At 37.1% G+C, this 11,592-nt stretch overlaps 2 protein-coding genes across 2 annotated transcripts; both read right to left on the reverse strand.

Moving 5' to 3' along the window:
- Positions 1-806: 806 nt before the first annotated feature.
- On the reverse strand, positions 807-1,529 carry LOC109588517 (uncharacterized). Its single transcript, XM_020004673.1, has 3 exons — positions 1,224-1,529; positions 1,053-1,176; positions 807-1,007 (listed from the first exon to the last, which is right to left on the reverse strand). The coding sequence occupies exons 1-3, from the start codon at positions 1,489-1,491 to the stop codon at positions 959-961; spliced, it is 441 nt and encodes a 146-aa protein (XP_019860232.1). The 5' UTR covers positions 1,492-1,529; the 3' UTR covers positions 807-958.
- A 6,006-nt stretch (positions 1,530-7,535) lies between these two features.
- On the reverse strand, positions 7,536-8,906 carry LOC105315004 (zinc finger MYM-type protein 2-like). Its single transcript, XM_011409485.1, has one exon. The coding sequence runs from the start codon at positions 8,904-8,906 to the stop codon at positions 7,536-7,538; it is 1,371 nt and encodes a 456-aa protein (XP_011407787.1).
- Between the last annotated feature and the right edge of the window lie 2,686 nt (positions 8,907-11,592).

Raw genomic sequence — 11,592 nt, forward strand, 5'->3', positions numbered from 1 at the left:
CTACACAATCATAAAGAAGGCTAGAAAAGTCCTTGGTCTACTATTTAGAAATTTCTACTACCACTCTTCCTCTTCCACACTCATTCACCATAGTTCGTCCCATCCTAAAATATGCCTCTATTGTAGTTTCAGACCCTTCCTCACCTTCTGTAGCATCCTCTCTTGAGTCAGTTCGCCCTTCATTTAGCATCCAAATCCTAGTCTTCACCTTACCATGACCTTCTATCTCAGTTTAACCCTCGTTTCCTCAGTCACCGCCAAACCAAATCCAAGACCATTTCTCTATTTAAGTTTAAGGAGAACCTGACTTTTTGTCCATCTCATCTCCTAGTTCTTGCTTCTCCCTCTACCTGTTCTCTCGGCTCCAACAATAAAGGCAACCCAGGCTCTACCTTATTTTTTGTAAATCTTCCTCTCTCCACCACTCTTTCTTTCCTTCTGCAGTAAAACACTGGAGCTCTCTACCCTCTTCTATCAAACTCTCTTCCTCTCTCTCCTGTATAAAACTGTATGTTCAATGTAATTTATAACTTTATTAAGTATTTTACTTATTTATTTATGTTGTCTTGTTGTTAAAAAACATTAAGTGCAGCCAATTCAGGGGAAGAGATGGCCCAAAGTGACTGCCTTAATAAGAGACATGCAACCCTAGCTGATGAATGCTGAGGCTGTGCAGGCCTAGCTGCAGAACTTTTTAAAAGGAAAAATTAAAACACCAGCAATTGTAAGCTGAAGTGTTACACAAGTTGTCATCTCGTTTTAAAACTAAAGTTCCAGTATCAAAATTATTTTTATTGCAATGATCATTTTCCTTATTGAATCTGTGGATATTTTGATAGAGAATAAATACTTAGAAAGAGTAGGTGGTCAACAGGACAATTATAGATACCTGACATAATAATTATAATGTGTTGTTATACTATTTTGACAAAGTACAAAATTATTAGTAATGATGTTCTTAAAACAAACTGAAGTCTTTGTTAGTTGCACTCATTTCGTCAACAAATCTGCAACATAAAATTAACATCACTAAGCAATGTTGTTAGGCTAACCTTGTCATTTCACTGTTAACATGCACATGCTTCTCTCCCTTTGGCCAGTCTCCAGCATCATATTTCATCCACCAACCATATTGTTGTGAGGTAGTCATGGGGTACATGTAAATATCTGTTGGACCTACATTAAATTTTTAAGCATAAAATATGCAACAAAAATTAACTTGCCTTTTGGATGACGTTGGTGTTTCATTCTCTTCTCACTAAATAGCTTGTGTGATCCTTTGTATGGTAATGAAGAAGCATTCGGATTATACATTGAGTTCAAGCTTGGGATCTGGAATGTGTCCTCCGGTCTAGCATGCTGATGCGGCGGGGTTGCTCTGTTAGTGGAAGGAGGAGTCTCTTCTTTAGTACCTGTTGCATTTTCGTTGGCAGTTTTTAATACTTTGATAGGATTTTGTGGTCCTAACTGAGTTACATTGAAGAAAGACATGTTTTCTAACAGTTGCTATGGTGACCGTGAATAAACAGGTAACTATAGCAACAGTGAGAAAGTCACGTGATTTTGGCGGCAACTGGCAAGATGTCCTCGGAACTCGTTGCAACCTACAGTGCTTTGGGCACTAAGGATGGTGACCAGTACTATAAAGGCCCAGAATGTTTAGGTAAGAAGGGATTGATGAATGAGAAGTTGATTCATTGAGTCTCCTTTTAGCCTGTGTAAAAGATCTTATTCGAGCCCTAAGATATGATGATGACCTTTGTGGAGTGCGTAGACACCTTGGGAAGGCTCGTATACTGCAGAAGGTAAGGAGGTCCTGGGGGAATTTTTCTTTAGACATAATTAATTGTGATCAGATTTATTAATTTTGTTGACCATGGACTGCCAGGACTGGCATTACAGGGTTAAATTTAGAGTGGGCAGGGCAGTTACCGTATAAGTGTTTTTTTTCTCAAAGGTTGCAAATTTTGCAGATTCCTTCCTGATTTTGTGAAATAAAATCTGCGAAAATCTATTTAATACCGTACCCACATGACACGTGGTAGAATTTGGGAAATTAAGATTCGCGAATTGGAAATTTAGTAGGCTTGAGGACATTATGCTTCACTTCTCAGTTATAATTCTTTCCAGCATTGCTCAATATTTCATGCCATTATTCTCACTAAATCATTCATTATTCATACTGAATGCCCTTACATTAATTTTGAAAGTCTGTTAAAGAAGTGTCAATCATTATCTTTACAATTATATTGAAGCATTAATGAAGCTTCTACATAATCTTGGAGAGATAGATGCTACTTGAAGACTCAACTTCATTGTCAGACCCACTGCTGCTGTTAGTCTTAGTACATTCAATATCTCCAGTTCAAGATCATTACTTAAGCATGCAGCCATTATTCCACTTATTCCATAATTTCCTGTAAAATTCTGGGAATTATGCTCGATAAAATTATTATACTATTATGCTAATAATTATGCTGGCTTAATGGATGCAAGCCTAAAATTTAGTAGATTTTGCGACATATTCATGTAATTCTCTGAAAAACCACTCATATGTTATGAGACAATGAGACACAACTTTATTATAGATATTAGAGTTAAAAGGAAAGGGATAGGAAACCTGGAAATTATTACAAGCAATCCTAGCAACCAATCCGGACGTTAATATTTGCACAACAAAACGGAGGTGTATTGCAGCAGTTTGTTATCCGTTAAAGCATGGTTGATTTAAAACTTTCCTTATCATCGATCATTTGCAGATTTCATTACCTTATCTTCCCCTTGATAACTTATTACTGTAAACTGTGTCATTGAATATGACTTTCAGTGTTGATGTTGTTACTGTCAAATTTGTTTTGTACCTTTTTCTCTGAGATTGTTACTTGACTCTTTAATTAAAGCTCATAATTAAGTCAGTAACACTAAAAGCATAGTAACAAGCCCCTTTTATAAGGAAATAGCTTATCATTGAAAGACCAGAGCTATATGTTATTTTTGTTTTGTATCCTTAACTAGAAAGCAGTTTGGAATTTTTTCACAAATACATATTCATATTGCCATTACAGTGGTCATAGGGTTCTCTTCTGATATCCAGAGAAAGCCTGTCATGGGCCGGTCAACCTGTGAAGAGCTTGTTTATCTGTTGCAATCTTTTTATGAACAATTGTAGAATCTATCTTATCACTTTTTAGTCCGGAACATTTCAAATCTAACCAAATGTCACATACATGTACATCTACATGTCTGCAGTTTCGTGTAAAACACCACATTGAAATATCACTTGTATCTTCATTAGCGCTACCTTGTCTTTTCTTCTCTGCTTTTATCTTTCTCTCTTTTTCTCCTCTACTTTTCTCTTGTTTTCATCCTCCTTTTGTTTTGTCTCTTCTTCTGTCTTTTTTCTTTTTCTCTTTCTTCTTTTTTTAATTGTTCCGTCTTTTCTTTCCTTGTCTGCTCTTGCTCCTTTGCTTTCCTTCCAATAGTGTCTTCTTTTCATCTTTTTCCGTTTCTGCCAATTTTAGTTCATCTAATGTACATGTATCGGTAATGCAATTGCTATTCAATCCCTTCCTTTTTTTGTTTGTGCTTTGATGACTTGGCTGATGCATGTCACTTGAATCAGAAGGCAATGGTGGTTTAGAAATAGGACCTGATGCTGAATTAGATGATCTAGCAGTAGATGAAACTGATAAAATGTCTATTTTTAGATGAACATTTGTCTTCATGGATCATGTTTAACAATGCATTATAGTTTGGGTCCTTGAGGTATGTACTTCTTCAAACTTCTTAAAGAGTTGCTTTTGTTTTGCTGTGGAGAGTTCAACTTCAGAAGAGTGAGATCAAGACTCAGATGATTTAGTGTCTTAGCTATTTTAGGCTACACATACATAATGTACACTACTCCACTCCACTGAATGAGGAGGGGTTTTGCAATGACTGGTTTTAGATGCTTGCACACTGTCAGCAACTGTGTTTTCTTTAGATTCATTTACAGAACTATCCACTTACAGTACAAAACTTCTCATTCTGTTTGCGTTGAACAGGCGCTCACCATTAAACGACAGTCTTTTGTCCATTTTTCTCCTGCACTTGATGCGTTGTCACATATGTACCACTTTTACTGTTCTCGGCCAATCTCTAACCGTTTCCACTGTTAAGTGACTGATAGAGCAGCTAATTATCTTCTAATACTACTGAAATGGCTTGACAGACCACCCAGAAACGGAATCACTTCTCTTACTATCATTTTTTGGTAGTGACCACTCACTGCTGTCTGCTATTGCTAGATGGACTGGACGAGTATTTTAAATACTGTAATTTTGTATAATGTTGTTTATTGAATAAGTATTAACTATGTAAAAATCTTTTTGACTCGATACAAACACTTGGTAACTATGACAATGACATCTTCCAAAAACTATCTCTTCAGTTCCTTAAATTCAGCAACCAGTAACCTCATTTTTGTTGTGCCTTTTCTTTTCGTGAACTTCATCCTTTTAAAATATAGATCGAGTCCAAGACTGACGTAGTACTACTGGACCTCCATACTCAGCTAACATGGAACTTTATAGTGATTTAATGATCCCCCTGGCCGCCGAAGTAACAATAGAAGTGTCAATGTTAGTCAGAATGTTAGTCTTACTTACTCGAGCTTTGCTAAGAGTAAAGCAGATCATTTATCTGTCTTCTAACTCTCAAATACACACCTGGGCCATTTTTGCTCAGAATAATAGTGCAAATAGGCAAGAATGCATGTACAATGGCATCCAGTGACTTGAGACAATGTCTCTAATAACGGAAGGTTACCAATATTAAACAGAATAGGTATGAAAGTGTGAGTCGTCGTTTAACGCGAACGGAATGCAAAATTTCTATTGTCTTGTATTTTAGGTATTTGCATTTTCATGTGTTTTAGGGTAAGCAAAAGCTTTATCTGTAACAAAAAGTCTTTGTTTTTCAATGAAAATGGAGTAGTAGTACTGGGTGATGTATTAAATCTTACAATATTTAAGAAGTATCGATATGTATGTATCAATATCGAAAAAATTGAAAAGAAATAATTAATACTTCTGGCCACACCCATTAATGGTTACTGAACCTTAATATTTTGTGTAGGTGTTGGTGTTGGTGTGGAAAAAAAATAATTAATATGTTTATTTATTAGCATCACTCAATTATAAGCTACCAGTTTAGTGCAGCTCAATAGTACTGTTTTTCTTGACTGTCTTTATTTATATGATTTATGCAATTGATTTGTGATGGCTTTTATCAGTAGACTTGTTTCAACTTCTCCAAGTGTTTTCAGCGCTACCTCAACCTCTCTTACAACTAGTACTTTCAGTACTATAGCTGCTTCTTGCTTAGCTGCTACTTTTAGTATAGCAGCTAATAGCTCTCTCTTGAATTTGTCTTCTACTGATACATGTACGTATCTCTTTGTCAGCCTATTCCTTAAAAAGGAGTGCAATCTGGATTTACTTCAAGGACAGTGGAAACAAGCAAACTACCTGTAACCTCTGTAGTGCTCATGTTGCTACTGCAGGCAACTGATTTGCAACCTGTTTCCATCGTTGACGACAAGGTCTTTTTACAATTTGTCAAGGTTCTGGACCCAAAGTACAATCCACTTAGCCGCCATATAATCTATGATTGAGGAACCTTCTGCTGCAGTTGTATGAATCCAAACAGAAACAGTTATTGGAAGAGTTAAGGAATATTGATTACTGTTGTCTCACAACTGACATGTGGACTCATGAGGCACAGAGGGCTACATAACTGTTACTTCTCATTACATCATAGATACTACAAACACAAGTGGATGTGAAACAGGATGTAGCGATCCTCATTTTGCCGGATGTGATTCATAGTGATGCTTTTTGCACGTGAAATCACATGGCTATTCAATATGGTAGCTATCATACTTGAAGAAGTTCAAAAGGCCAAAGAGTTTGCAGTGAAGGCACCTATTACTGAGAAAATTAAATTTCATATTGAAGTATTAAAGGAATCTGATGAGATTGAAAGTGCCATTTCCTATGTTCAAGATAAAGTGGAGGAAATTTTGCTGCCAATAAATATGATTAAGTTCCATCAGAAACTGCATCACTTTGGAGTGTATGATTTACCAGTTTCTTTGAAAGAACAAGAAAAAAATGGGAAATTTCATGTAGACATATGTAATAATATGATCTTGTGGCAGTGTGTCTTGAAAAAAATCGTCAGTAAAGAATTGAGCCTGCAAGCTACATGTAGCAGCAGCAGTGCTACCAAATGTCATAGAGTGCTGTCCCAAGTAGAGCAAAATTCAGTTAGGTACACAGCTGGTTTTGTAATTAGAAAATTGATTGAAAAAATTGATTTGATTCTGAAAAAAGCGAAATTCTTGAAAGTTTTCTGAAAGATGCATCATCCATTGATGGTAATTGTGATTCAAGTGAGCAGTAGAGATGCACCGATTATCGGATCAGTTATCTGTTTTTGGCCGATATTAAGGTCCAATGATTCATATTGGTGTTGGTTTTATCTTTAACAGATATGAACACGTGTTTACGCATGCGCAGTACAACAAACTTCCACATGGTCAATATTTTTAAATGGCGGTGACAGGAGGAAAGAAGTCTGTTGTTTGGAATATTTTAAATTTGTGTGACAATATGAAGTATGCTCGTTGTAGTCATTGTAAGGAGGATGTATCTAGAGGTGGGAGCTCAACTAAGACCTACACTACCTCTAATTTAAGAGCTCACTTGAAGAAACACTTTGAATTGTATCGTGAGTTTTTAGAAAAGGAGAAAGAGCAGAAGTCGAAGGACCAGAAGTGGAACAAACTACTTCTAGTTCAACAATGAAACAACTAAGTATTGGTGAGTCACTTCAGAGAACTAGATCTTGGGATATAAATGACCCGAAATCTCAAGCTGTACATCAAAAAGTTGGTGAAATGATAGCCCTGGATTTTCAGACACTGAGCATTGTTGATGACAGAGGATTTGCCTCCCTAGTAAAGCTGCTGGAACCTAGATATGTGCTGCCTAGTAGGAGATATATTTCAGGGGGTGTCTTACCACAAATATACGATGGGATAGCAAAAGAAGTGACGAAAGAGTTAGACAGTATAATATCATTTAGCTTTACTACTGATATTTGATCTACTGATGCGAGCAATCATTCTATGATCTGTCTTACTGCTCACTTGGTCACAAATTCATTCGACTTAAACTCAGCAGTACTTCATGTTCAATCTTTTCCAGAGTGTCTCCATGGAGCAATTATATGTGCTATATACTATACTTACTGTAGCATCAAAGACGCCGCCAGGTAGTATATTTGCCATATATACCTGGCCTGGAGCCACATCAAAGGCACTGGGAGGTAGGTATATATATACTGCTTACCTATTGGCCTAGCCTCTAATAAAATAACCACATCCGTTGGGCAGTGCCTACATTTTTTATTATTAATAATAATGAATAGAATAAGATAAGAGATTAAATGACAAGAGAATAAATGAGCTCAGTTTGCAGTCACTATTAGTTTCACTTGAAGTTTAAATGAATGTTAAAAGTGCCTCCATGAACAGCTTGAAATTGAACACTCTTCGATGTTGCTTCATCAACTGGATTCAGACTAGTTTTTGGTGGCTTGCTGTCCCCAGTGTCTGCTGAATTGCCTTCCCTTGTAGTAGCAACATTTGATACACTTGCATCATTTTCCTTTGAACATCCAGGCACAGATTGAGCTAAAATGGAACAGACACTTTTTACCTGTTCCATAGAAGTCCGCTCATATGAGCGAACTCCCTCTTTTGTCAAATGTCCTGATCTTTCCATTATAACCTTTTCTGGTATAGATGCCCTGTACATTCGTGATATTCCTGTTGCACGAAGACTATGGTTGGACTTATTTTCGATGTTTAATTCAGCAGCTGCACAAATACTTTTGAATTTCTTACTAAGAGTGTTATGACCAATTGGTACGCCTGAAAACCATGGTTGATTCTCATCCTTTATAACTTTTAGTGGTCGGCAATAGAAATTTTCAGTATTTGGTGGAAGTTTTGAGATGTACAATTTCAGCAAAGAAACATGGCAGTGATCACCAAGCTGTGATTGAGCATAATAACGTACTTGTTTATTTTCCAAATTTAGTTGTTTACTCCCTCCTGGACGATTTTTTGATCCATGTTCAGTATAATCGACATATTCCAGTGATTTGCCAGGAAACCCTGGATCTGGTATGCTACCAAAATCAAACTGAGATAATTTTAAGCTTCTGTGCTCTTCTCCTCCTCTGAGTACAAAGTTCACACCATTATAATAAAACACAGCATTCAGTAGTCCCTCAGGCGTTTGAGTGCTAAACACACCGCTTTCCCAAAGTTGTTGTTCCTCTTCTGCTGTAACGACATCAGCTTGAACTTTTGTCGTACCTACTCCTTGGTCATGCAGCTTTACATAGAGATTCTCCAGACAAGTGTGAAGTGGTTTAAACTCACCATCTGGTTGCTGTATTTTATGTGGATGAGGTGAATTAGTATTAATATAACGCTGAAGGCCACCCATAATAGACGATAAGCTCCTTGGAGTATATGGAGTACCATTTGCCTGTCGTATTTCAGAGACAAAAAGACACAATGCGTCACAAACGGCTTTAGCACTGCCCGTTAGCAATATGTCAGATGAAGGAGCCTCTCTTCCAGATTCCTTCCTAATTTCAGCCCATTCTGTAAAAGCTTTGATTGCCCACTTCGTAGCCTTTTCGGTGTTTTGTAGAACGTACTTCGTCCTAGAAGATTCTAATTCAGACTCAGTCACATATACAAATCGGCTGGGCCTGTCTTTAGTAGACAGGGAAGGCCTCTTATTTGGTAGAAGCTTCTCTGACTCTGACTCACGCTTTCTTTTCATGACAAGATAAGATAAGAACAACAACCGAACAAGAAGAAAACAATAGAATTATAGAACGTGTCACATCATGTGTATGGGTCTGCTGCACATGCGCAGTTCTATCTAATGAATATCATTATGTAACAATTACGCATGCGCAAGTTGCACAACAATGGCGATACTAAAAGTCTTTAAGCCTTTTTTGGTGATCATCTTTGATGCTACAGTAAGTAGAGAATATATTATATGTACCATGGCTTCTCGATGTATATCAGCAAATATGGGACCCGAGCCCCGAGATATCTTCCCGAGGCGAAGCCGAGGGCAGATATCGAGGGGCGAGGGTCCCATATTGCTGATATACACCTCGAAGCCATGGTATATATATTACATATTCACTCTCATGCTTCAGAAGTGGCATATAGAAAAGGAAGCGGTTCATCTTGTTTTACGGGCAATGCTAGTAACATGGTAGAAGCGATGAATGACGGAGGCTATGACAGTCTAGGATGCTTTGCACACATGCTACAACTAATTATCCATGATGGTGTTTTAACATAGAGAACAGTGATCGATACCTTGGCTGTCTGCAGATATATTGTGGGGCATTTTAAGCACTCTTCTCTATCTTGTTCCAAACTCAAACAAATACAAAAAACCTAAACATTCCAGAGCACAGTCTAAAACAAGACGTGACTACTAGTTGGAACAGTACTCTATATATGCTCCAGTCTATTGAGGAACAAAAAGTTGGCTTGCTGCCTACTCTACTGAAAACAATATAATCCAGTTAACAAATGAACTCATCACATTAATAAACTCATCACATTACTTTCTCCTATTGAAGAGATCACTCAATCTGTTTCATCTAGTAACTCTTGTGATTCCTTTTGTAAGAGCATTGCATAAATATCTGGAAAATAATGATGAGACTGACAGAGGAGTTCGGACCATGAAAGAAGCTATGTTACTTTCACTTAATGATCATTACTCTGATCTAGAAAGAAATGAAGCACTAGTATTAGCCTCTATATTAGATCCCTGCTTCAAAGATCGATGTTCAGTGGACCTGTTAATCGTCTTTAAGCTAAAGTGCTATTAAACGGTAAAATTGAGTCGCTACAAGGACCACAGCCTGAAGAACCACAGCGAAAGAAGCCTAAAACTACAGTGATAAAGTGCCTATCAGAAATTTTAGAAGAATTGGATATGGAGGAAGGTCATTCTAACTCTGCTACTGCTGCAATAGAGAGGTATTTAGCTGAGCCATTATTACCTTTTAGTAGTGGGGTATGTTACAGCTGGTGGAAAGATAATAGAAAGAGATTTCCTCATCTTGCCACACTGGCAATGAAATATTTGTCAGCCCTACCAACCTCAGTCCCGTCAGAGAGGCTATTTTCTTCTGCTGGTGATATTTATACTCAAAAGAGGAACAGATTGAGTCCTGATAAAGCAGAACAACTTCTCTTTGTTAAAGGAAACTTTGATTTAATAAATGAATATTATTTTTAAATGTTGGTTTTTAAAATTTAACTGTGTCATTGATTACTATTAATCTATTATTAATTGTACATGTATATCAGCATCGGTTATCGGTTAAAATTTTGGGCTTAATATCTGCTATCAGAATATTGGTATTAAAGCATATCGGTACATCTCTAGTGAGCAGTGGTTAAAAACTAGTAACAGGTGGACTGAAATTCATAGATGATTTGGCCTTTGACTTTTCGTGGAGATAGAAGTCCTTGTGTATAATGATATAAAATTTAATGCATTTGATGATATTGATAAATTGGTAGATAAAGCTAGTGCAGATTCAGATGTTCTCTAAGTTTGGGAACAATGTGTGGCGAGCCCAGGAGGAACAAATTTCATTGCTACACAGCATCATCAAAGATTGCACATTCAGAGGGCATTCCATGACAAGTTCTGAAAAGTGCAACTTGAAACTTTTGAATACCCGCACTATCCAAAGGTTGCAGGAGCAGAAGACATGTATGTTGTTTGCCTTTGCAAATTCAGTTGCCTCAATGGATAAATGTGACAATTGACCATGAACAATCAAGAGAATAGGCTGTATAGGAGGAATATTTTCACAAAAAATGGAGCCAATGTAAATTTTAGATATTCCAGCCATTAGAACTACATGTGTATTTGCAAATAGTTTTGTGTATATGGCAATATACATGTTTTTCAAACTATCAGGTATTGCTCTTTTACATGGAAATATCAATAGTGGTTACAGTACATACCCAAAGGCAGAAGTGCACACCGGGATTGTGTGAATCCTTCCTTTATCACCAGAGACAATTGAATATTCATGTCTGTGCCTACTTCAGCTAGCACTTACCCTGGCTTAGGGACAATAGTAACACTAGTTTTATCTGCACAAATGCCTGCGCAGGCCTTGATAACGAATTTGGTCTCCCACGTTAAGCTCCCAATTTTTCAAAAACCTTATATTACTACTTGAGGGTTTCCAGCTCTGTTTGGTAATGGTTGGTATGTTTGGATTGTAAGATTTGAAAAATGTCTTCAAACCATGCTCGTCTCCCATTAATGGATGTTTCTCATGTGTATTTCTGTCAACAATAAAAGCAATTCTCGTAACTGTTTCTCTGCTAAGACCAAATGCCATATCACACATTTCTAACAAGTAACGATCGATCTGTTCCTCCTTTCTTTACAAGGACTGCAGCAGGCC

This window comes from Amphimedon queenslandica, unplaced genomic scaffold (genome assembly GCF_000090795.2).
Source record: "Amphimedon queenslandica unplaced genomic scaffold, v1.1 AMPQUscaffold_12046_Cont13200, whole genome shotgun sequence".
NCBI classification, from domain to species: domain Eukaryota; kingdom Metazoa; phylum Porifera; class Demospongiae; order Haplosclerida; family Niphatidae; genus Amphimedon; species Amphimedon queenslandica.